Source organism: Struthio camelus, chromosome 2 (assembly GCF_040807025.1).
Source record: "Struthio camelus isolate bStrCam1 chromosome 2, bStrCam1.hap1, whole genome shotgun sequence".
NCBI classification, from domain to species: domain Eukaryota; kingdom Metazoa; phylum Chordata; class Aves; order Struthioniformes; family Struthionidae; genus Struthio; species Struthio camelus.
Window position 1 is genome coordinate 132,059,004 of NC_090943.1, and position 27,152 is coordinate 132,086,155.

The 27,152-nt window shown below is 40.9% G+C and overlaps 1 protein-coding gene and 1 long non-coding RNA gene across 3 annotated transcripts in view; one reads left to right on the plus strand and one right to left on the minus strand.

Annotated features, from left to right (window-relative positions):
* Positions 1-6,807: 6,807 nt before the first annotated feature.
* Positions 6,808-11,974, minus strand: LOC138066031 (uncharacterized). Its single transcript, XR_011139192.1, has 2 exons — positions 11,507-11,974; positions 6,808-11,069 (listed from the first exon to the last, which is right to left on the minus strand). It is a non-coding gene; the product is annotated as an uncharacterized lncRNA (long non-coding RNA).
* Positions 11,975-12,093: 119 nt separating this feature from the next.
* ARFGEF1 (ARF guanine nucleotide exchange factor 1) overlaps positions 12,094-27,152 on the plus strand; it is a 94,339-nt gene continuing 79,280 nt past the window's right edge. The window contains exon 1 of one of the 2 annotated variants that reach the window (XM_068932563.1): positions 12,094-12,627. In XM_068932563.1, the coding sequence (XP_068788664.1) occupies positions 12,504-12,627 (124 nt within the window). In that variant the 5' untranslated portion in view covers positions 12,094-12,503. Of the gene's footprint in view, positions 12,628-13,055; positions 13,073-27,152 lie in introns of those variants that run through there. The other variant, XM_068932564.1, reaches the window with a different exon arrangement.

Sequence of the window (27,152 nt, forward strand, 5' to 3'; positions counted from 1 at the left end):
GGACAGTAATGCAGGCTGCTAGGGAGCAATGTTTCAGGCTTATCAATGCCACTGTTCAGGTTCAGTTTTTTCTGAATATGTCACCTCAGGTGTCCTCAACTTTCACCTGCCTGGGAGTAGAATTTCACCATCCTTCAGCTCTGAAAGTGGGATGTAGCTCATCTAATTTTAACTATATGAAAGTTGCTCACCTGATCTAAATTGACTAGTTCCCTCTCGGCAAGTACAGAAAAATATACGACGTAGAGGATGACGAGTCGCATCTATCTTAGGCTTCGTATTCTTGGTACAGCATGAGTTACTTACTCATTAGATGCTTTTCTTTTTGTATAGCAAGAGCCCAGATGATAGGCTTAGACCAGACACCTTATTTTTATAACAGTTAAAATTAGGTGAGAAAATAGGAGGACTGGGATTTGGATGGGACTTGGCCCTTAATTTCCAGTACACCAACAATGCTTACCTTCTAGGTCTGACTAAATTCAGATGCCTGCATCTGGGTTTCAGGGTTGCCCATGGTATGTGTGATGTGCATGGAACTAACGGCCTTCTTAAAAATAAAGGTGTTACTTATTTCAGCTGTAAATAATTCTTGGAGAAAAAAAAAGAGCATATAATCAGGAAACTACACATATTTCTGCCATGTAACTTTGACAGTAATTCAAGCAGACCTAATTTCTTCAGCCACCACAAGTAGAATCCAGTGTCTTTCAGGTGCTGTGGACTATGATTGCTTCTCCCTTTCTCTCCTTCTCTCTCACGTTTCTTTTAATCCTGCTAGTTATTTTTGCTACTCTATATTCAGATTTTCTTGTCCTTGTAGTTTGTTGGAAAGAGAGCCAAAATCACAAGAGCTAATGGTTTCCGTACTCCCCATTAATAATCATTAACCATCTGCTAAGAGTTGGCTAGGTGATGCCTTTTCTTCCTTTTTCCTTAGACAGATTAAACAAATGCTACCATGTAACATACAGAAAATACCAAATACACAGAGCATACCAATACATGCATAATCAAACAACACAGAGTATTCAAAATTTATCCCAGGGCAGCTCTAAATCTCTCACCAAAAAGAGTAAATTCCAGGACTGGTTAGCCATGCACATTTTACCCCGACAGCTGACTGTCTGCCAGCTGCCTGCTGAATCCATGTAAGACTTCCCTTTAAGCACTCTTCCTTTTTAATTACCTCTTTTTCCTCCTTCTAGCAACCATCATAACATATCTAAAGGCTATGGAGTTTCAGGTGGACCCTAGATTTAAAGTGAAAAATGTTATCTCATTTTTATAAGAATGTGCAAGAACTTCATGCTTTATGCAGACGATCAAAAATTGAGACCAGTAACATATATTCAAAGTAAAGTGTAGTCTGTTCAGCCTGCCACTGTAGAATCCAGTCTTGTTCTTACAGAAGCCACCACCTTTGTTAGAAAGAAAACAAACTCTGAGTTTTTATGAAGAAGAAAAAATATAGTCACAGCTTCATGGTAAAGCTGCTATTTATTAGAATTGTATTAGTGAACTGAATGTTTTCTAGTAAATGACATAGCAGAAATAAATAATCTCAAAATTAGAGATTTATACATAGAAATAGTGAATACAGGTTTGTCCTCTGTGATTTTTTAAACAAATCAATGTTTGCGATATTATTGCAATAATATTTATGTTTGCACATAAAAGAAACACCAGAATGTTTTAAAATTATATTTCACACAGCAACCACATTTACTAAATGTGCACATATATGCGAAGCCTGGTTATAAGACACTGCAGTTAACTCTCTGATTTTTAAAAAAGAGCACAGTCAGCTTCAGAGAGGGCTCACATCTATTTCAAAGGACACAACCTCATCCTTATGCAGTGTACTGTGAATTTTAAGTCAATTTGAATTTTCATGTTCTATCTTTGATCCAGCACTAAGACAAAATGACATGAAATCATGAATTTAAACCTCCCTCAAATTACTCTTAATTCTTATTCTTAAGCCTCAAATCATTCTTCTAAAATGAGGCATAATTGTCTGGCCTGCTTAACAAGTTCCTCCATGGACACAACACAGCCTTAAGATTAAGGAAGCTATCTTGCAGGTTGCTTAGTGCTTCTCAAAAAAAGGCAAAAATCCAAGTTGCCTATGCTGAGTGTTCTGGTGTCTGAGCACAGTTAAATGTGCACATTTGGGTTAACCTCATCCATGCGAGAGAGCTTACTGCCAGCGCACTTATGTTCTGAAAAACCATACCATATTGTTTCCTTCTTGCATCTGTGTTCATGCCATTTGTCTGCGAGAATATCCCATCTATTTCTGTGCTTCAGATGTTCTGAGACTCTTTGCCTGTCAACTGTGTGAGTAGGTGACGATTCTTGAAAGGATGAATCACAAGAAAAACATTGGAGGATCGTTGTCATTCGAGTTATTTAGGCTGCATGCTCTTTGGAAGAATGAATTTCAGCCTATGTGAAAGTAGAGTCAGGGACCTGAATTGTATTTCCAAGTAGGTAGTCTAACCTACATATAAATTACCTCCAAGCCCACGTCAGTGGGTTTCACATATGGATACCAAGGTGCTTTAATTGAGGGAAAAATACTGCAAATAATATAAATGTGCCTTTAATATTTGCTTACCACATACACAAAAAGGTCTCTGCATAATGTGGAGGACAATGCAGAATGGCCTGCAACATCCAAGTATTTTTCTGTTAACTAAACTTCTGTTTCTAATTAAACAAGGTCTCAAGTGTACCATGAAGTTATTTGTCATTCCAAGCCCTTGCAGGGACATATTTTTGGCCTATCAACCCAGGAAAACAATGCTCTTCCAGCTGTAAACATTCATCACTCTTGCCAGGGGCTTCCAGTCCTGCTGTCAGTAGAGCATGGACCCAGTTTGAGAAGGTAACTTGGTGCCAGCTATTGGCACCCTGTTAATGCAATACATGCTTACTAAGCTGGAGGTGGATGGGGTCATAACCCAGCCTGGAGAAGCTGTTTGGCTTCTTTCCAGCACACCTCTTAGCCCAACAGCTGAAGGACTTTCAGGCTATCAAGCTGATAGGTACCACACAGGCAAGCGTGGGAGTCAGGTTGAGGCAGCCCACAGAAGAGGGGTTTGCTCTGGGATGCTCCCCAGGAGTTGAGGAACCCCGGGTGCACCATGGCCAGAGCCACCACACTGTGGGGTTGCCGTAGCCCTCCAGTGATCCCATGAGCGCAGAGCAAACCTAGACAGCAAAGGAAAAGTGACATCGCAGACCCACACTATAAGCATCTAGGTACCTTGGAATTTCGTACTGTTCAATGTGCGGACTGATAGCTGCTGAATGTGCGTACTGATATCTGTTATCTGTTGACCGTACTGCTGAGCGTTCTGTTGACCATCCTGTTGGTATCCATACTGTTATCGACTGAGACCATCTGTTCCATTGTCCAACTACGGTCTGGCACTGATTGACTGAATAATGAACTAAGCCCGGGAAGGATAAAAGAAAGTAAGCCACATACCTCTGGGTGGACTCGGACTCACCGTCAGCTGGCCTGCGGACCCGACAACCCACCCATCAGCGGGATGCCCCTGATGCCAACTGCCAGGGAGAACCTGAATCCTCTTGGTGTAGCTCGCGCGTGGTGAGAACAATCTGGGGAAAACTATACCGGAGGGGTGGCCCATAAGCACAAGGAAAGGGTGAGAGCGGTCATCACACCGTGCATCCGAGAGCAGTCATTGTACTGTGCTTCCGCGGCTTAACCATAGAGCTCTGACATGTGTAGTCTGTTTTTAGTTCTTTACTATACTTCTTAGCTTTGTTATACTTGTAGATTGTCTGCTATTAATCGTTTAGTGTTGTCCAGTGTCCGTCATATGTGTAGAACCACTTAGAGCTAATAAATTCTTGTATCTGACAAATGATGATCTCTTGAGTTCAGCGCAACTAACCCCAGAGTCCAAGAGAACCCCGGACGCCCCTCTAGTAGCACGTCACACAAGCACATTGGTTGCTCTTCGCACACAACCTGCTACAGCTTCATTTCAACACATGATCTGCTGCCACACGTTTCCACACCTCTGCCACTTGTGTGTCCTCAAATGCCATCCGTCCCTTTGGCTCAACTTCAAAAATAAGCATGTTTGGTCTCAAAAACCCACGGAACTCATGGAAATGCCAAACTCCCAGCATGGGAAAGGGCAGCAAGCTTTCAGATACATACTTTGCCTTTTTGTTACGCAGTTTTAGGGTTTTTATTGCCTGGTGAAAAGGCAGTGAGTGCGTGGTTGTCAAAACCTAAGTTTTATAGCCCAGGCCTCAAGCATTGTGGCAGGCAAAACAGTCTGAACTTGGGGAATTTCACTTCATTTAATTTATTACCAATTAACATAAACTTTTAATTACGTATTTGGGTATTGACAAACAAAGAGGACATGGACTATTACACAAACAGTGTATTCCCCAGACTCAGCTTCAGCCCAACACCTCTCCTCCCCACTTCCTAGTCTCCACTTCCCTTGCTGCTGCTGCACATGACACTCAGGCCCTCCTAATTCCTTTGGTGAGGTGATGGGCAACACAACAGGTTGGGGTCACTGTGAAACGGCTTCTCTCTTTCTCTCGCCTTACTTCTTTCTCTTTTCCTCCACTGCTCCTTGTCTCTTACTGCTCCTCTGCTCCGACATGGGCTGTGATGGGCTGCAGTCCCTCAGAGGTGTACCTCCTCCAACATGGAGCTCCTCCTTTCAAGAGCATGCCGCCAGCTGTGTCTCCAGCACGTCCCCTTCCACATGTCACATGCCTCTTCACATTTCTCCTCACCCATCTCCTTTTGTGTGTCTGCTGTGTCTCCTTTCACATCTCCATTTGTGCTGTGGGTCCTCATGTGTCTCTTTTTGTGTGTCCTCTCATATCGCCTCCACAACAAATGAGATTTTGACCAGCCCAACAATATTTGTTCTGTTCAGTCTTCTCAGCTATGAACTATTATAAATTGCACCTCAACAGTCCCACCAGTGGCACAGCAATGTTTTCTCACAGCCACCATCTCTACTCCTGTAGGAGGAGACTTAAAATCATAGTTTGCAGCAAGAAACAGCAGTTTAGTTTTGAGATATCAAAACTAAACATTCCAGGTCTGCCTGGATCTGAACCCAGACAGCAGCAGCTACGAATGTCGTGAGGAACTGTCCACCCTACACGGTGTGAGCCAGTCAGTCCAGTTTTTAATGATCTGGATTGCATGTCAGCTCTGACACTTGACTTGAAACCAGAAACATGTTGGAAATCTGGTCAAAACCGCCACAAGTATTTTTAAATGTCTTAGAAAAAAGAACTTGAGTGAATATATGCTCCGTAAATATTTATCCAGTTAATTAGGATAGTAGAATGAATCACTGCAGTGCTCCTTTAATATCTTTTTTCAAGGCAAGATTAACCATAACCCCCACTCATGTTTATCTTTCTGGTTATTCATATTCAGAATCTTTCATTCCTGCCATGAAACCCACAGCATAACGTATATGTTGAAACAGCAGTTACTGCAGTCCTGACAGGAAATAACCTGCTGCACTTGCTGGAGGAAACAATCAGGCAGATTCAAAGATCACTTCATGGCAGTTAAAAGTGGTTATTCCTCTAGTCTCATTGCTTCACACCTTAATTCATGTGACTTTTATGACCTCTCTGTCTAAGCCTTTCAACACAGATACTAAAATGCTGGGAAACCATCCTTGTCATTCCTTTGACTTAGCATACCCACAGATTACAGATTTTTCTCCTGTAGAATTCCATTTAACTTTTCTCAATTCTTTTATATTCTATATTTTCAACCCTCCTTTTGTTATTATCAGCTTATTAAAAGAGATCTGCATAATCTTTTGAAAATATACAAGCTTTAAAGTGATGTGCTGAGTTCACCTCAGATCAAGGGGAAGAAAGTCATTCAGCACGTCAAAATTAGGTTAAGACTAATGCTTCGTGTTCACAATGTCTAGGCTATTTAGTGCCTAACCTGTAAGACAACTCAGCATGCACTAAGCTGGTCATATCGCATCAATTACAAAGACCTGCAGGAGTCTGAAGCTAGCATTTAAAGGTAGGAAAGTCCTTTTCAGTAAATTTGGAACTGTTCTAGTTTGTTACAAATCAGAATGTTCCCAGTCTCTAACTGGAAATTAGAGATTAAAAAATTGGCATAACCATGCACTATCACAGTCCTTCCTCTTACACGTGTTTTGGGAATTAACTAAATTAACAGATTCACACCTGCAGAGTAATCTAGGGTCTCCCTCCTCTGTCTGTCAAGAAAGAGGGCAATCACATTGTGACTCCTCTTCAACAGCTTCTGCTTAAAATCCAGTCCTACTTCTGTAGCAATTTTATCAGTTGGAGTTGTTCAGGAGTGGATCTTACTGCTACCCTTGCTGTACATCCTCTGTATGTATTCTTTTGCAGTGCGAGGCTCTCACGAAATCGCCAGAGCTTTGTATTCCTGGTATGCATGTATACAGAAATATTTGCCATTACCAAGGGGTCACAACACTAGCTTGAATTCAGCCTTCATTTGCCCAGCTTTACATACCACAATATGCTATATACTCTACCCACAGAAGAAGATTCCTGGTTCATGATGAAGATTTGCCATTCCCTAAAAGAGACATTCCCTAAAAGAAACATTCTGTCCTAACTTTTCTCAAGCAGCGTATCTCAGAAAATCACTTCCTCAGACAGTTACATCCTCAGACTGATACATCCATAATCAGGTCCTTAAGTCTGAAAAACTAATACAGACACTTTAAAGAAAGAGTATATAGCCATTTCAAATCATTTTTAAAAATCACTTTATTTCTAACACGGCTAGTCCTATTCCCTCCTCAGTCACAATGAGGGAATGGTACGCTGAGGCTGGGAAGTGAGTTATTTGATGACTATCTCTGGTAGCAGGAGAAAAACACTGAAAAAAGAAAAAGTTAAAAACTCCTTTAAATAGGCCAGAGGAAAACGCGTTCCCACAAAATAAGTACTAGCAAAAAGGGATCACGTTGCAGCAAATGCAGCACAACAAGCTTCCCAGCACACAAATGCAAACTACAGTCTGGAATATGGTATTTTTCAGTTTCCAGCCACAACTGAAAGTTTTTTATTCCAGCCGGATAAGAGTGGGCTTTTTTCTGCTTCATTGCTATCTGCTATTTTCCTGCAGCTGTCACAAACTGATAAATATCATGCTTTACTAGGAGTACGTATCTTCACTAAATGGTAGTCCTGAGAATATATTTCAAGATAATAATAGCCTGAGCTAATAGCCTGAGCTTTAAGGAAAAAATCTGTCACCTTGCAAGAACCTCCTCAAAAGTGGTAGAGATTTATTTCATTACTGATATCGCTCCAGGATGCCGTACTCTTTTCTGAAATTGTTTGGAAGCAACCTAGGAATTACCTATTGATTAATATTCCTTGTTCTTGTAAACATTTACCATGTCCTTTCAGTGCTGCAGTGGATACACTAGTATCCACTGCAGCCTGCTTTAACCTCTCGAATATTCAGTCTAGAACTACGAACTGCTAACTCGAGCTCCTGGACTTATCTACAAAAAAACTCCTAGAACTATTAAAGTACATTCACAGTGCGTATACATCTCTTACAGTCTGGTGGACAGATTGGGATCTTTTGGATGATGAATACAGGCAATATTTTGATTCATGTTTCGCTTACTTCTAAAAGGGTGGCAGGCCTAGGACTCCACCAAGGGACAGAGGGAAATACTTTCTTCATATCTCGTTATTATGTGACCAAACACCATAGGCAGCTCTATTAAATCTTATGCATTCAGTAGGAGACTTGGAAATGTCTCCACCAAGGTGCGTGCGCTCGCAGTGCACAACCACAGCCTCTCCCCTGCTCCAGGTTCCCATGTGCCAGATCCTTCTGGTTCCTGATCCAGCATGCACTATCTGCATCTGGTGCATTAAAACCTGGAACGGGAGCAAAAACAAAGTCCAATGCTGCAGCTAAGGAAGGTGTCAACTGATAAGTCCCTATGCTTAAAGGAGGCATATACATTGGCACAAATATACCGGTCCCTTCTATCGCCCGCCCATCACATGACCCGATACATGGGGTCTCACACATGGAGATAGGGATAAGCTGAGTGGTCTGTTGCACAATGCAAACATTGAGGAAATATTATATAGAAAGCAGTAGTTTAAACACTTTAAATTGGCATAAGCTGGTACTATTGCCAGGAATGCAAGCCTGTTGTCTTTTCCATTTTCTCGTTCCTTGTCTTCGTCTTATCCCTTCTCTTGAGATAAGGTTGCCTGATGAAGTAGGATAGAAACACAGCTGGATCAAAAATATTTAGTTTCCTGTCAGGTTAGTTTCAACAAATGCTGAATCTGTTTCAGCGTGTGACAGTGCAAATGCTCATGCTGGCCAAAGAAACAAGTATATAGCCAGGAGCAGTAAGAATATCATTGCTTCTTTTGATGGCAGCTCTGTCTCATTCCAGCTTAAAACATTTGTAATATCACAGCCAGTAGCATGACATTTCACAGAACACAGAGTAAGCAGAAGTCCTGCCCTCCCCACCATCCCCGATCATGTTTCCCACTCCCTTTCTTATGTAAGAATCGGTGAATGCATAGGTAAGTCCGATCAATTCACTGATCCCACTGAAAATTAACTTCTTCTGTAAGGCTGATTTTCAGCTGGACCCTCGAGCTGAACTGACTCACTGCACAATTGCACAACTGCACCAACACAAGAAAGGGGATGACAACTCACGCGGGGAAATTTGGAGGCAGTACAATCACACAGCAGCTCGTCTCAAGCATGAAACCGCAGTTTTGCTGCCACCTTTTTTTCCTGCCTGTCTGAAGCGCAGGCTGAAGCCTGGCTTTTTAGACTTTTCAAACAAGTAGTACATACAATTATCTTCGGAGTTATTGTACATAGAACTATTAGAAGTAGGGGCTAATCGTTCACTGTCACATAAAAAGTTCTCTATGTTCTTTTACTAGACAAATATCTAATATTCTTTGAAAACATTTTAAATATATGAATTAATATAAATAGCATTTGGAATAGTCTGAGTAACTTGCAAATAAAAAAATAGTAGGCAGTAAATTTTCTGGTGTCCCTCAAACACATTTTCCCTTTGTTGCTGTTGTATGCGTTTAAAGATCAGATTCTAACAAAGCAGTGTTGCTTTTGTGCTTTAGCATATATCTACCAAGATGTTTCTTTCAGGTTCATCACAAAACGTTTCTCAGATTTGATAGGACAACTATAATATTTTGTATATGCTGCCTGGAGCCTTAGCAGTTTGAACAGAAAGAACATTATCAGTCCTTTACAAAACCTTCAGGAGCCCACCAGCAAACAAACAGGGTCTCCACAGCTACAGGGAGTCCAGTCCTCAGGTCAGCCATTGACTGCTACTCATAACTAGTAAAACATATTCTCTCCAAAGCCTCGGGACCCAGCATACAAGCTGACAACCGTTCATATCCTGGCCCTAAATGAGGACCCAGGACTGTCTTTTTATCTCCAGTGTTTATATTACAGTTCCCCTGTGATTTCCTTCCCAGATGTTAACCTGCTGGGTAGATGATCCCCAATAAGATCTTCCTGTACAATTTCAGCAGCAGCCATCAATAACATGCAGGCTTTACACTGTTGTGTGGTTTAGGCTGGGGTTGCTTTGTGACTAGCATGTCGATGTAGAGTAACTACCAGCTGTGTCAAGCTCTAAAATGAGTGAACTGAACAGCAGTTGTTCTAAACTGAGAATAGAAATTAAATATTCCAAAAAAAAAAAAAAAAAAAAGAAAGAAAACAAGAAGTTTAATCTATTCAGGTAAAAGCTAGAATGGAAAACATGGAATCGAGTGTACTTTCAATAGGTCTTTTTCTCCAGCAGTCCATTGTTTCAGCAACAATTCTATATGCCCAACTAAAATACTGACTCAAATTAAAATACTCATGTAAAATCATCTTGTGTATACTGTATGAAAATAGACATTAATACGAGCAAAGTGAGTAACTGCAGTCCTCAGTGCTCTTTACATACCCATACCCATTGTCTTCATGGTATTGTAATTGCAAGTCCGTTTCTGCCAAATGGACTGCAAAAATCAATAGCAAACTCCATTTGCTAAATACCACTTGCAAGCTCTGGCTTGGCGAAACAAACTTGGGACTCAGGTGAAAAACTACCAGCAAGATGTGTGAAGAACTACCAGCAAGACGTCTGTGAAAGTTCTTACTCTTTCATGCGGCGACTATCTGTTAGCTTTGAAAGACCAAAGATATTTTGACATTCGGAGTTCTGAACTTGCAGCTCTGTATACAAAAATATCAAGATTTGCTCAACCGGAAAAGGCTTTTCCCTAAATATATAGTTAGAAATAATTCAATTATGCTTAATAATTGTGCTTCTGAAGGTGCAGTCTTCTGAATAATATGTAAATCAACGGCTCTGACCTGAATATGGCCATTGAAGATCACTGGAATTTTTTTTTCAAGAATCAGTGTGTTCAGTGACATGACTTTTAACTCTCTGACAAAGCTGCTAATAAGGCTAAGATCAGATTTATCCTAGTACTATTTTTAGTGTTGCTTATCAGTCAGGATGAGATAGCCTGTGGTTTCTAACCGACAGTGGTACTAGGAAAAGCCCCTGGTGCAGACTGAGTCATTTCAACAAAAAACTGTTTTGCTTTGACAGTCACGCCTGGCACTCACCTACAGTTTTGCTGGAACTCCCCATGCAGGGACATTCCTTCAAAAGTCCAGAGACAGATTTGTTGCCTATATGGCAACAAATTTGGCACAATTTTGCCAAATTTTGGCACAAGTCATTTTTCACTTGGGAAACTGGTTAAAACAGTACTGGGTAACATTAGTTACACGTTCATTAGGGGAGCTGGGATCACGGTACCTTTACTAACACAGCCACAACTGCTCCATCGCAGACACAGAAACAGAGGTGCCAAAATAAACTACTGAGTCAAGAACGCACGGTTGTGTGCAAGACCTTAGTACGGTTCTGCGATCGCCTGGGCAGACCTTCTAAAATTCTCTACAAAAAAAAAAAATAATAATAAGGAAAGCCGCAGGATTAACTTCTTTAGGAGGCTGTTGTCCTGCCCAATGTGGGGGACCAGAGAAACAGGGAGCCGAAGGGCTGACAGCCCGCCAGTGTCCTGGGCCTCAGTTCTCGCAGGTCTGCGATGGCTCCTGGTTGCTCCCCCAGCTGTCTCGTGCTGCCTGCGCGTTGGCGCGCGCACCAAGCATGTCGGTGCCACGGCTGCATCCTGCTCGCCTAAAAGGCAGATCTAGAATGTCAGTCCTGTAGCTTCCTGGCTAATCTTTAATTAAGTCTATTTCTTCAAGGTAACAATTTTCTAAAATGGGCCTGGCTTTAGTTAGCGCCACATTCTACTTTTATGTACTTTTACACACCTGCCTTCCCCCCTCTGAGCGCACAGCTTGGCCTATCGTGTTTTTGCCGCTTACCAGCTGTTGAGAGTTGACCTTCCTTTTGGCCCTAAACAAACCATGAAGAAATTACCCTGCAGCACTCCCCGGCGGAGGGCAGGGAAGAGGAGGAGAACACCTACGAAGGCACAAAGGAAGAAATAAAAAGTTTCACACAAACGCCTGTCGCTTCAGTAAGACAAAGCTGCCGGCCGAGGGGGGGGCTGCGCTGAGGGCAGGCCGGCAAACGGCCTCCCCCCCCTCCAACTCCCCGGGGCCGCGCCGCCATCTCAGAGGCCCGGCGCCGGGGCCACCCCTCGGCTCGGCGGATCGCCCCCACGGGCGACCCCTGCCCGCCGTGGAGCTTCCCTGCCGCGGGCGGCCCGGAAGGGAAGCGCTGCCCCTCCTTTTCCTCCGCCGGCTCCCAGGTGGCAGCAGCCATCTCCCTCCGTCCGTCCGTCCGTCCGTCCGTCCCTTCCGTGTCCGCCGCCGCCCGCGGGGGCGCCGCCACCTGTAGCGCGCCGGCGGGGCGGGCAGAGGGCGAGCGGGTCCTGCCGCCGCCCCCCCGCCGCGCTGGGGCAGACGGCGCCGCTTCCTCCCCGCTCCGCCGCGGCCCCTGACGTCGTTTCCTTCCAACATGGCGAGGGCAGGTTGTTGCCGCAGCCGCTGCCACCGTCGCCGCTGCCGCCGCCGCGGCTGCTGCTGCTGATGGAGGCGGGTGCGGGCCGGGGGCGGCGCGGGGATTGAGCGCGTCGCGGGCGCCGGCCGACAGCCGCATCGCGCCGCGGAGCGCGGGGGAAGGAGGAGGAAAGAGAAGGCTTCGTCCTGCCTCAGCCGCGGCCGTTGGCCGCCGCCGCCCGGGTCCGGGTCCGGGTCCGCGTCCGCGTCCGCCTCAGCCTCCGCGCGGCCGCCGGGCCCTCCCGCCCAGGCGGCCTCCCCCTCGCAGCCCTCCGCCGGCGGCAGCGGCCGGGGGCCCGCTCTGCCTCCCTCCCCTCCCTTCCCCTCTTCCTCCTCCTCTCCCGGCTCGATCGCGCCCATGTATGAAGGGAAGAAGACGAAAAACATGTTCCTGACCCGGGCCCTGGAGAAGATCCTGGCCGACAAGGAAGTGAAGAAGGCGCATCACTCCCAGCTGCGCAAGGCCTGCGAGGTGGCCCTAGGTGAGGCGCTGCCCGGGGACGGGGCTGCGCGGGGGGCGGGCGATGAGGTGATTTCGGGCCTCCCTGGGGAAGCGACAGGGAGGCAGGGGAGGCCGGCTGGAGGAGAAAGGCTGGAGGTTGGGGAGCGTTGGGGGCAGGCTGAACCGTGACAGGGGTCTGGGGCTCAGGTGGCGGCTCTGGGTGGTTCTGCTGCGGCTGAGACTGGGGGAGGATGTGCCGGGCGGCGCCGAGGCCCGGCCCGGCCCGGCCCGGCCTGCGTGGCCGTCGAGGTGCGCCGAGGGACGGCCGCGCCGGGCCCCGCGGTGGCGAGGGAGGCGCCGCGGCCGCCGTTGGGCTCCGCTCCGCCCTGCCCTGCTCTGCTGGCAGCATGAATAGGCAGAGAGGGAGGCTCGGGGGCTGACCTGGAAGCAGACGGCCGGCGGGAGGGAGCAGGTGACGGGCAGCGGTAAGGGGAGTGGACAGCGAGAGACAGTGACCCGCGGGCCGTGGCCGTGGCCGGGCCCCGGGTGGGCAGCGGCGGGGAGGGGGGAACCTCAGCGGCGGCGCCGCGGGGGCAGAAAGAGCTGGTGGGGAAAGGGGGGTTTTCTGCCGTGTGCTGCAGAGTTGAGGCAGCGCCGGGAAGGGAGATACGTTGTGGGAATGTTTTTATGTTCTTCGAGCCCGGCGAGGGGATGAGGTTTGTAGTGCAGCGGTGTCAACACCGTCTCGTTGAAGGAGTGTGACAGAAACGCTGGATGGCACAAAGCGTGCGCGGTGCGCCTTCGAGCAGCGTGAGACGCGGAGGGGGAGATGGGGCTGCAAAACCCTGGCACGGGGAAGGCAGGCTGGGTTTATTGAACCCTGGTAGCGAAAATATAGTGCGTTTCGGGAGAAATGCCTGTTTTATTTCAGTAATACGTAAATGGATTACGCCTCTCCCATTCTTGTGTAATTGTGTCTGGCTTGGGGATAATTGTTTTACAAACTCTTATTTTTTTGTGCTGTAACGTCTGGTTAAATGCATTTATTTAAAGAGATAATGTTAAACTGGAATTTGCTTGTTTTAAAAATGAATTATAAGCAATTTCAAGCCCTCTGTTCTTTAGTCATTCAGTTCACTTCTGCTTTAAAGTATTTTTAATTGAAAAGCAAAAAACCCCTTTCTTTCCATCTTTGTCTGTGAAAGACCTTGACAAATGGAGGGGGAGAATGGCGGTAGCTCAACTATTTATCTCTTAATAATTCAGATAGATTGAATAGAGTTTTTCTTGCGCCTCTCATTTGTCACTAGAATTATTAGTAACAATAATAATCTTATGATTTAGACAAATGGGATTAAACTGCTACCCCTTTGGCTTTTCCACTGACTTTATACTGTGTATTTAAGTTAGAAATAAAATAGAAGCATATTTTCTTATTATTAAACTGAGTTTGTATCCAGCCTGTATGTCATCCATAGAATTAGACATGAGTGTTAATCTTGGGTTTCTACTGCACTTTATTTCAGTAGCTAAATCTGCCTCAAGTATCCTTCGCATCCTTCCAAGGATGGCCCCATTGTTACACACGTTTAAAGCATGCCATATAGACTGTGCAGCCCCCATCTTTTATCTTGTGAAAATTTCTGTGCTATAGCATTGAAACCTTCTTCTGTGGATCTGATGGCGAGATCGGGGCTTAGGTAGGAATATTATGTGGTATGTGGACGTGAAAGACAGCAAAATAGACACAATCTGGTATTTCTTTTTCATATTAGCTAATGTAGACAGATGAAGGGCTTCAGGAACTTGAAAAATGTCAGAAATGATGTTAATTACCGTAGAGTCCTACTGAAAATCAGTGTTTAGATTGTGGTGCAATGAAACATAGTTTGGTGACCATTTATGAACGTAGCATGGTTCATTGTCTGGTTTTGTGTGTTACACGCTCCTCATTCAAAAGTGGCAACGTTTAACTCCTTAATAGTAGTGCTCGTGTCTAACTATAAAAAGCTTTTCGGAGGAAAGTAAATGTTATCTCTGTTTCCGAGGTGGGGCAACTGGGGGTTAAGGCTGCGCTCTGTTTTTTCTAATAACAAAATCAGAAAAGGAGTGCACATGTTCTGCTCCCTCCATCTGGATCTTCGTCTGTCAGATAAGGTTATTTCCATATTGAAGAATACTCTTCAACTGAACTCTTTGCCATCTGAAGCAAGGAGTAAATACTTCTTTTGCATGAGGTCGATACTTTAGATAGCAATGAGATTAATGATAAAACTTAGTGAAGTAGTAGTTTAGAGTTAATATGAATTTAGAGTTAACTTAACTCTGCCAAAGTCTAACATTGAAGGTTCTTTTGACTTTTTAAAAAATTTTGTTAAACAAAACTTAACATTTAAAAATCATGGCAGTAATTATACATCCTCATATCAACATCATGTTTTTTTTAGGCTGAATATTTAATCCATTAGTCTTCACTGCAATTATCTGATGCAATACAAAACCCTGCCATTATTATTTTAAGATTTTTGTTTTCCAATTGCTTACTGTGAGCAGATCAGATATTCTGATCAGTAACAGCTGAGTCTTTTATCCAGACTCTTATATGGCCTAGTCCTTGTTTTGCAGGCTCTTTTGACATACTGATTTGTCTATGAAGCAAACGTTGTTGGAGAGTTGGTCAGCGTTTCAGAGATTTTTTCAGGTGAGAAGTTGCCTAAGTAAAATAGCCGTCATAGTGGTGAGAGAGGGGATATTCTTTTTGGTCTTTTAGCAGTGACCTGTTAAGCCACCTATAGAATCTAATATACTCAAAAAACATAGGAATATTTAAGACTTAAAATATATATAGACTCTAAAGGTCTCTGTTAATTTTGCTTCACATAGAATGGGCACCCAAAGCATTAGATCTTAAATTCTCTTAGAATCACTTTAAAAGAGGTTGAAATGCAAAAACATTTGGCTATACTTTTCTTCATATTATTACTGCTATTTTCAATAGTAGTTTTATTCAAACTGTCAGGTTAGTGAGAATTATGTAGTTTAGCTATAGTTCCCCTTTTTTAATATCTTTTTTTTTCCTAAATGCAGTATTTATGTTGTTTTACAGGTTATTTATATAGGATTAGCTGCTATTATTGAAATACTTCAAAAACAGACAAGCAGTGACCAGAAATAAGGCATTACTGTACAATGGGCAAAAAAATTAAAAATCTACTTTTTAGATTGACAAGCAGTATTAAGAATGTTTAAGAGTAACCCCTTGTCATTTTTAATTCCTGTGCATTTCCTTATAAATCTATAGTATTGCCTTTCCATTAAAATTATATTTCATGTGTTTTTGATTTGTGCATTCTGAAAAAAAATTCCCAGTGCACATTGCTGTGGCCTTCTGTCATCTGAGCAAGCATTAAGGTGAGGTGCTTCTAATATGACCATTGTTTTTCTTGTCTATTAGAAGGTAAGAAAGCAAAATATGAATTAAACATTGCAAGAGTGGTTTGAATTAGAAACGTTCTTTGGGTTTTAATAGGGAAGTAATTACGCCTGATATTTGCATCCTATATCTAATGATTTGGCAGATCATATTTAGATTAAGACAGAATAGTCAACTCCAAGTTTAACTTTTCTTAGTTAACTAGTCTAACTCTTGTCTTTTCTAAAAACATTTCTCTGTATTAAAAAAAAAAAGTCTTCCTGTAGTCACCTGGTGAAGTACAGGTAGTTAAGAACATCATGTTGTTTACTTGCATAGCAGCTGCTTTTAAGCTATGTAAGGAATAAGTTCATCTTTAAAATTGTCCACTTGCACTGCATGAGACAGCAAGCTGACAGCAGGATTAGACTTAGACTTCCCTTCATGGTCAGGTCTCTGTGCTACTATTTCTGTATTGTTTTTGAGCCTTATTTCAATCTGAGAAACTTTATAGTAAACATATTGCATTATGTCTCGGGTGAGGAAGATAAAATAAAATGTCTTTGGGGGGAACCACTCAGCTGGATATCAAGTTTCTAATGGAATGAACAGAAAAATATATAAATGCTTTGTGTCAGAATCCAGGGTGTGGATTTATTCTGTCTGTAAAAGAGAGTTTGCAGAAGGACTAAGCTCAGCCAAAACAGAATGCCCTGCTTATATAAAGAGTACTTACTCAACTGCAAAACAGGACTGTAGCAACTCTTTTTATAACTGTTGTAAGTCCCCAAACTGCAAAAAAGCAATGTAAAATGATACAGCTATATAACTAGTACACACTTTAAAATGAAGCGTACGTGTGCTACTTTGAATTGGAAGTACTGCCTGAAGGGTGCTGAAATTGTTTTGGAAGGTTCTTTAATTCCCCTTGAGTTGTTTAGTCTGTCGTGCAAAGATCGAGCTGGACGAGGTAGGCCTCACGCAGTGTGAAAGTCCCAGCTCCATTCAGTTTGTGCCCCCGTTGCATGCCTGCATAGGATGACTAAGAAGCTAAGAAGCAGTGTATTACTAGGCACTGAATGATAATTTTTCTGGTAAAGTTTGGAGTGGAACTCCTTGGAGGTGGGAAGATTCAGCTTTATCATCAACTGTAGATTTGTAATTGGCCTGGGAAAGTCTTAGCTGCATCTTCTTTTTCTGTCTCTCTTTTTATCCTCCCTCCTTTCTTTTCTTTTCATTTTCTTTTTTTTTTTTTAATATCCCTTGCATGTGTGTATAACAGTGCCCTAGAATCAGAGTTAGTTAGATTGGTAGTCAATACAGAAATCCATGTACGTGTTGCAAATGCTAGGTACGTTGAAGAATCCTTAAACTAGTTTAAATTGTTAAAAATGCCTCTTGAAGGCCATTCCCATGTTACTCCTGGGTATTTAATTTTACTGGAGAAACGTTGGATGAGCTACACTTCTGTTCATATTTTGTGTAATACTGTTTTAGGCAGACTACCTTGCATTTTAACCACGGTTGTGCGTTTTTAGAAAAAACCCAGGGTTGTGGGGTTTTGGGAGTTTTTTTGGTTTTTTTGTTTGTTTGGTTTTTGGAGTCTTTTCTATACTGCATACAAGGAGATCAGCATGGTATTGTACCATTGTCTGTTGTTTGCGTGTGCTATAGGCATCTATTTTCACAATATACAAGTCACCATTGTCCCTACAAGGTTTACTTTCTTGTTGTGGTTGTCCTTCTGAAACACTTATTTTAGAGTAAGTATGCAGGATAAACAGTTTTTTGTTGTTGTTGTTTTTAAAAAAAATTAAGAGATATTAACAAACTCTCTTAATGTTGCAGCTGCTTTTGTGTCTCTGCTTACTAGGGCTTTAACTACCAGGGATTTTGTGTGGTTAGGATCTCATCCACTTTGCAAACACTTAAAACTTAGCTTACCAGCAGCGAGGTTCTGTTGCCCCAATACACTGCTTCCCAAGTTGCCTTCCGCGCTTGAAGTGTAAGATAGTGTTTATGCCAAACTTACAGGGCTAACTTAAGAGAAGTTGTGTGTAGTGGGAATTCTTCTTGCTTTAAATGTAATTTATTCTTGACTGTGTAGAATGGCAGTGCTAACCAGCTTTAATCTCCCTTGAGAAACAGGGCTGGTTGGCAGGGTGCACATAAAAACATTGTTGTAGAAAACAAAGTAGATTGTGTTTGAGTGTGAATAGTATTAATGGAAAATGAGTATCAATTTTAAGAAATTAAAAAACAGATGCCTGTTTTCTCAGGTGGAACTCTGACTTTCTCCTGAAATACACCATCAGTTTAAGACTTTTGATATTTTGAAAATTTTAACATTGATTTTCAGTATCGTTTTTAATCTAATCTTTTTAAATCTAATGTAATCTTTGTAACATAGGGCAGCTTTTAAATATAACTGTTCTGCTGCTTATTTTAGAGCGCTAATTGGAATGTTGAAGCTTAAGCGATAAGTTACTGTCTTGTGACCACACTGTATCTGTTTCTTAAAATGAATCATCTTTACTGTTTTGTGCTATACTATCCCCTATTCCAATACCTTATTTTGGTAATTGACATCTTATTCTCTCTTCCCTTGTTTTTTGTCCATATTTCTTTCTGTCTCCAGTTATCACTACTGTTTCTGGATTTGAGGAGTGTTTGTTTGTTTATTTTTCAGCATTACAGCAGTATCCATTCTTGTGCATCTTCGTCATATACAAGTTAAAAAAAAAAAAAAAAAGCTTGGCCATTGACATCAGATGCATGTTGCAGGCATATTTGGGAGTCTTTCAGAGAATAATTGGCGTTTGAATTAATATTTTGATAGCATGATTAGATATATTAACTTGTTTAATTTTCAGTGAAGATTATCCCATGTGCATTTGTAGGCAGGAGGACATTAGCTAGTGGTGTTTTACGCGGTCTCTCTTCTTTTTCTCTTTCTTAGTGAACTTCCTAGCTGAAATGACAGACTCGTGAAGAGCTAGATGAGGGAGACTTGTCTTCTTTTGGGGCACTTGACTGTCAGCTTTGAATTTTTCATTGGTATTGATATTTTTAGGTCTCTAATTAGTTAGAGCCTTAAAGTAGACAAATGCTACCCTCAGCCAGGGAAGCAAGACTGGCAAGCTTGTGCAACGGTCTCACTCAGTGTTATGATAGACAGGCAAACAGTGACTATGACTTGTATGGAGGGGAAGGCGTTATGTGTTCTCTGCCTCAAGCAGAGAGTTTTCCTGTGTCTGATGTGTAAAATTGATGGTTTACTGGGAAAAGGTATTTTTTTTATCTTGGAAGGAGAGCTACTGTCAGTGGAGCTTCAGAGGCTCCACAGCTTCTGGGACAGAACTGTGTAAGAAGCTCGATGGTTCCTATCTGCCAGAGAAGGCAAGACTGCATTGTGAATGTCTAAAATACGTGATCTAGCTGTGCCAGTCAGACAGATCAAAAAATATTCCATGCCCAGGTTGGAGTTATTACAATGCCCTTTGCATGAGTAAATAGCAGAAGAATCTGAAGGTTACTGTTAGGCAAACCAAACCTCTAAGAAAAATTAACCTCCCACCTCCCACTCACATATGTTGTTTCTTATAGGTGTCTTGATGGAATGCAGGGGATGATTTAGTGAAAAATCTCTATGCTTTGAGAGATAAGGTAGATGATGGATACTTGTCATGTGATACTTCCCATTTTGAGTATAAATAAAAAAGAGCTGCTAAAAATAGGCCTGTCAAGTCCCAAGAGTTTGAAATACCTGGCAGAACTCCCTTATTGATTTCCAATAAATCTTAGGACACTGGGAGAATTCCAAAGAACTGGAAGGAAGCTGTTATTGTGCCAGCCTTTTTAAAACGATTAATAGGATGATCTAGGTAATTACTAGTGTATCAGTCTAGTGTTGATTCCAGGTGAAGTAATGGAGTATTTGATGTATGATGTGACTGAGAATAAAAATGCCAGTCAACAAGGATTTCTAGAAAAGACAAAAAAATAAAAGCCCTTTACCTGTTCCAGTTATTGGGACAGATTAAAAGACATTTTTCCACGTTTTAGACTTCTGTAGGTTTTGTATTGTTCAGTTCCTAATTTTACACAATTAGAAGTAAAAATTGCACAGACTGACCAGAACAAAAACTGCCCAGCTGGCAGGATAGGCTTGATAGAAATGTGGCTTGAATTGGTGAATATTGACAGATTTTGTTAGCTTTATCTCCACTTTTCATTTTGGTTCTTTCCACTGTATCCATAATTTTAGCTTTTAGGTGTTGTTCTTGATGTTGGTGGGTTTGCTTACCTTTTGTGTGTGTTTGTGTTTGGTTTTTTCAGTCTGAAATTTTGTGTTCTTCGCTCTCAGTTGCGGGCATATGAGTAAATGAGGAGACTTTAGCTGGGAAGCAGGAGCTCTTGAACCAACTTGAAGTCTCGAGGAATATGAGCTCTTAGTATGATGCTTTAGTTTTGAGAGCTGCTTTGAAGCTTGGATATGCAATGTGGAGGTTATACTAACTGTACCCAATACTGCTTTTGGAATAATGTTTCCTCTGGTTTCAGCAACTCGGGGATTTTATTATCGAAGTGAGACATGCGTGCAGAGCCGTTAAGAATTGGAGGATGAAAAAAATATTTTAAAAAAGTCAGAATTCTTAAATCTGTTCCTTGTGTTTACACACAACTAGTAGAACAGCAGGTCAGTTTTATTCTTTGTTGCTGAAAATCTTAAGATCGCATTTTCTTTTCCAAAAATGTGTTTTGATTCAAGCAAAAACTGTTTCAGAGAAGTCTGGTTTTGCTCTTCAGGAGTTTGTAATAGGCAGTCACATTGGACGCTTACTGAGAAAGATGATTCTGTTTTGGAAATTACTTTATCTGTAACGCTTGATTTATATGGGAATTTAAGAGAAACTATGCTTGTACTTTCAAATATTGTACAGAGTAGCTGTGTGCTTCATATGTGTTAGAAGTGCTGTTTAAGTGAAAGAAACAAAAATAACCAATAGAATTTATTTTGGGGAGTTTCACTCCCTCCATTTTTGTCACCTTTCCACTGATCTTGGCTCCTTCAGGAATGAGAAATACCACAAACTTCCTGAATTGATTCATCATTGCTGCATTTTAATAGTTTATTGCTCTGAAACAGGCTACTTGTACTATGTGTCTAAGCTGTTATCTGATGTACTGCTGATGCAAGTGAAAGTTCCCGAAGCAGCGATGTATTTGAGTCCCATGTTTTATTAGATTTGTAAGTCTCTTCTGCTCACTTCTTAATTTTTTAATCTTGTTTTTTTTTCATCCTTTATTTTGGTTTTTTGAGCTTGAACAAAGCACAACTTTGTAATAGCATCTCAGGTAACTTAAAAAAGAAGAGCTGCAGAGTAGATTTGCACTTTACCAAAGTAATGGAGAGTAGCTCCTGCCTAGTAGGATAAGCTCACGTAGCCACTTGTTTCACTGGCTCAAATTCTATTTTTTCAAAGTGCACTGTTCTTGTTCTGTTCTAGTAATATTGACTTTTTCTGCTAAGCAGGGTTCATTCTTACTAGATTATCTTACCTGACCTTTTTTGTGATGCCTAGCCTTTTTTTTTTTCTTTTATCCCAGCTTTCTATTTTCGAATTATATAGGCATTTTAACAGCTTCACTAAATTTTACCAAAACCAAGATAGTTCTATATCTGAAGCATGATTGTCTAGGGCATGATTGTTGTGGTTTGTTTTATGATTATCTATTTCAGTTCAGAAATTGTGGAGTTTTTTCTGACTTGTCTATTACTGTAGGTATCATATATACTAATCTAATATGAGATTGCATGGTTATTGATGGTATGCTGTTTAATACTTGTTTTTGCTCAGATGCTTAATGGCTGCTGCTAGAGTCTTCAGTCTTTTTTGGTCCGATATATATTCCTTGGATTAGGAAAAAAGCATTAAGATATTTTGAAAGAATTGAAAAAATCACCAATTCTCATTGTCTGTCTGTTCTTAAATGTAGAAGGAGATTGATTTTTTAAAAAGAAGATCCATTAATAATGCAGATTTTCCACTCATTGTCTTTACCACCTGCTGCCCTAATAGGCTCATAGTTTTTTTTTTAATGTTATTCTTTCTTTTCACTTATAAATAAAAATGTATGATTAGGTTTGTAAATATTTCATGTCTAGAGATTTTAATCAATGCTAGATACAGGGATGTTCTACCGCTGTGTGTTCTTACTTGAATTAAATGTGTGAATCTTGCATGCCAACTGGAGTTGTAGATGTAGAGAATGTTGTTTGAATGACCAGCAGATGCTTCACCATTGCAGTGGGCAGCTTTGCAGACAGTCTGAAAGATACTGAGGAGACTATTTAGGCTTGACAAACTGAAATTAAATGTTAATGAAATTACAGGGTTAGTAGTTACTAAGTAATATTTTATTACTACAGGGCTCAGCTGTCCACATACAGTTGAATAAAATGAGGTGTGCCTACAAAGTTTTAAATCTCGTTTGTTCTGAAAATTGAATAAACACAAAGAAATTATTTCTTAATAGAAGTAGCGTGGCACTGGTTTGATTTCCTTTGATAGCTCCCAGTCACATTTTTAAATTAAAACTGTGCTACAAATTAACATGATTGTACTTGGGCAAAATACTGCACTTTTAGTGCTAGTGATAAACTAACCGAAATGTCCTTTTAAACAACAATGTTCTTTGCAAAGGTGTGGTTGTAACTGTGGTTTGCAAATGTGAGCAAAACTACCTAGACGTGCCTTACAAGCAACCTTTCAAGGTATACAGTATGGGTATAAATGTCTCAGTGGTACTGTTGCATGGACCCGGAGTGCAGCAGTTGGTATAAAATCAAAATTTTTTGATGGAACTGAGGAAAACTAGAAAATCCAGAGTCTTAACTGAGCTTGTTTCATTTGGCTAATGGATTGTGGAGCCTGCGAGAATCCTATACTGGTTCTTGTGCAGTATCTGAGAAAGTAGACAGGAACAAATTAACCTTTGGTTTCACTATCCTAGAATGGAAACAGAGCTTTATAACTGCTATGAGTAAAACCACTAGAATAGGATATCTACATTTGCATAAATATTTGATCTACATTTGCATAAATATTTGAACGCGAGATAGGGATGGCTAAGTGCCTAAGAAGTATGATTAAAATTTTCTTTGCCTACCATGAAATGAAACACTTCTGATGTTTTCCACTTGTGGGTTAAGACATGACACTTTGTTTTGTATCATTATGTGTTTGTAATTATACGTATAACGAGATCTAGAATGCTTAGAAAATTTTCAGTAAAAAGAAAGATTTTTTTTTTTTCTTTGAAATCATTTTTAACAGTTGCCACGAGTATAGCGAAGATAGACTGTGATAGTTAGTGAGATGTGGGGGAGCTTTGGGTTTGGGTTTTAGATGCAGAAAGGAATAGAAGAGGAGATAAGTTTGACCAGCTTCAGTGCGTTTTATGTTGTGTTCTTAAGCTCCGGACAACTATTCTGCGCTCAGATTCATAACCCTCTCCTTTATACTGTAGGAAGAACAGCACTTGGGCCCTTCTTTCCTTCATCCTCCTCTTCACATAAGAGCAGAGGTTGCTCCTCTGTCCTTTCAATGATGAACATCAGGCAGGTGGCACGATACTAAGATGTTCCTTACCTCTACCCTCTGGGTCACTGCTTCCAAAACTGGACCGGAGGGCTGGATCAGGGCAGAATACCCTCACAATGAAAGGAGTAGTCATTGTTTTTAAAGCACAGTAATGTCTAATTTTGAAGACCTAGTAAAATAAAGTTAGGATCTCTTCTATTTTGTTACCAGTATGGATGAAGTTTAAGGGAAATGCATAACTTCAGAAGTTTTTCTCAGGCAGAGCTGGTACCTGTGGAAGTGCATAAAATAATCATTCGTAACTCTAACTCATATAACAGGCTTCTGACCTCTGCAGAGATAGAAATGGCCAAAATAATTTTATGTACCGATGACATCAACAAAATAAAAAAAAAATCTAATAGCATAAATCTCAGTGTAATCTCATAGATGCTTCTGTGATGATTAGCATGAGGTGGGGGGGGGGGATTTTTGCATTTGATCACAAATAGATTGCCTAGAAATATCCACAGTGTTGTTATGCACTGACTTCTAAAACACAAAGAAATTTTTATTATTTTTATATGAACAATAGCTAGAAAGGCCAAGTATCCTTATATAAAAGAGAAGGTGATTTTGAAAAATTTTTGACTGTTGTGGTTTGTAACAGCATTTATTTAATCAGATCTGTAAAATAAAGCTCTTACAAAGCAGGCAGAAGAGGCAGGATTTCAGTGCAGTAGAAAGTGTAAGTAATTACAGTTAAATTTATATACTTATTTATGTATGTATTTTTAAAATCTACCTTTGCTAGTCAGTGCAGGTATACTTTTTCATAATAGTTTATTCTAAACTTGTGGATCCAGTCAATATTGAACCGAATGCTTTAATTATCTTGTTCTTTGCTGCCTTGGTAAGCAATGGTGAAAGAAGCACTTCCTTGTAACAACAAGGGTGTGCAGCAAGGGTGGAGGTACCTGAATTGTGTAGTGTTGACCTTTTATGAGTAGTTTATCACTGATCTTCTGTTTCCAACTTACGAAAAGAAGGAAAACTTGTCATACGACTGGTTGTCCTAATTAAGCAGTCTGTACTTTCAAATCTGTTTCCTTCAGATGCAAGTAAAAGACAGGAGACAGAAAAGTAAATGTTTTGTAGTTCGTCTTGTAATGCATATGTGCTGTAGTGAAGGAGGCCACGTTCAAGCTTTCAGAGCGTGATATGGTTGCAAGCTTTTTGGAAGAATAACAGAGACGTAAAAATAAACCTAACCTCATACTTTTTTGTTACTCAATCATTTATTTATTGTTAAATATAGTTTGACAAAACTTATACATAACCAGATTTAAATGTAATGACTACCTTCATGTGTCTCGAAAAGAGACTCTTATGCTTTTCTTATGACTCAGAGCTATGGCAAGAGGGAAATGGCATAATACTTTTTCATTAGAAGCTTACTAGTAGCATAATTCATGTCTACGTTTACATGGGACCTTTAAAGTTTTAGTGTTTGAAATAGCTGAGACTTGCAGTGTTTGTTTTGCTTTTCTTTTTTCTTTACTACTTGCAGATCACTTTTGAAGTTACTGTTATGAGCAGGCCGGCTAATGAGACAGATATGTATTTGGTCTGTTTTTCAAGGAATCGTGGAACTAGTAAGAATCTTGTATTTAAGTCTGACATAAAGCTTAGTAATTCTGGAACTTCTAATTACCTTTTAAGTTGCCCATTTCCAAATGGAAAGAAAATAATCGCTCTCAGGTACTTGCAGCAAAAATTGAGATAACAGTGAGGTGTAGATTTCGTATTTTGTGTCTCAAAACAGTGAATGCCAGTAGAAATGAGACTAGATCTTGCTCCCGTGTTTCACAGAGATCTTTCATTTTGATTTTAGATGTTCTTAGAACTTCATACTGCATAAGAGCTTATTGTCCTAGGTTGTATCTCATCTTCAGTGACTCAAAGTATTGGTTGCTTCACAGAAAGGTGTATGAAACCTTATCATAGATATTGAAAATTGTGTAGCAAATGATCGCTACTGTCATTGGAAGATCATCTAAAAGCAGGAAGGTTGCATTGTTCAGGATATGAGAAGGATGACTGCACGGGCAGTTGGATCAATTTTAATGCCAACAAAGTTTTAGCAGTTAAAATAAACGTCTGTTTTGAGGTAAATAGGCTCTCATACCTGACTTTACAGTAGTCCTCAAGATGAGCCAGGATGTATTCCATTCCATGGACCTGTTTTGTGTGTGAGCAGTCCTTCCAACTGAGATTTTTGACACACACAGCTCTGCAGGTTTAGATTTACAGAGGTCTAGATGTCTGAGTATTTGCAAATCTATTCAATGTTTGTTTTAGTCCAAATGAGAGACAGTTTTATTTTGAATGTTAAATTGACGTTGAAAAAACCCTAATCACATTATGATTAAAGTGAAAGCTATCCAACTCTTTGTCTGATAAGGCCATCCTTTTTAATTTTGCCTCTAGCCTGGGCTGTCAAGAAAACCTGTTTGTTTTCTTTGGCAAAAGGAGTGATGCCTTCTGATGCTCTGAAGCTATCATCAGTGTAGGATTGTTGAAGAGCTGCAGAAGTTCCTTTTCCAATTGCTCTGCATCACACCTGTTTAATAAATGATATGCTTGTGTTCATGGAGGACAGCATCTCAGCTACCCTGTATCTCTTTGCTTTTCTTCAAGTGTGACACTTGAGTGCACACAATGGGAATAACTGTAGCTTGTAGCTAGCTTTAAAAAGCATGGAGAGATGGATCATCATTGCTATGCATGTGTGCTTACTCCTGAAAAATCTGTGAGGAAAAAATGTTTGAAAGATCCTGTTACATGACAAAGTGTTAATGAAGTGGTTGACTATGTGAAAAGTGGACTTGCAGCTTTTGTTCGTGTTGCCAACTGATCCTGACACAAGACTGAGAAACATAATGATGGTCTTGTTCTGCTGCAGCGACCGCCTGCCTATCCTTGCCAGGATAAATACAAAGCATTAGTAAAACGTTTTCTTTAGTCCTCAGTTGTGGACAGTTGAGCAAACGAGCAAGTAGAACACAGTAGAAAACAACCAAGAGGTCTCAAGAAAGAGCCTCATTAAGTAGGCAGCTATGTCAAAAACAAAAGTATACATGCGTACATATAGATGCCAGAAATCTTTTAAAAAATGGTCTTTTGAAATATCAGTGGTTTTAAAATGAGGGTACTGTCCTAATAGGCCAGGACTGAGGAAAGATAGTTTGTGGGCTTAGTTTCACAGCATTAACTAAGTAGGAATAACTGTTTAATCTGCTTTACTTCACATAAAGCTTAATCATGTTAGGTAAATAAACCAACTGCGTTGACAAGTAACATTAAATTGCAGCATATTAAGCAGTTCTTGATTCGTTCTTCAGCACTGCCCAGGAATTGGTTCAAGATGCAACTCCTGGTCTGTAATAGTGGCCATTCCCATTATTACATGCTCAAACATATGCTAAAACATGCTCCGATTCAGTTTCATAGTAGTCGTGAAAAAGATGCATTAAAACACTACAATTTTTTTTTATTTCAAAAAGA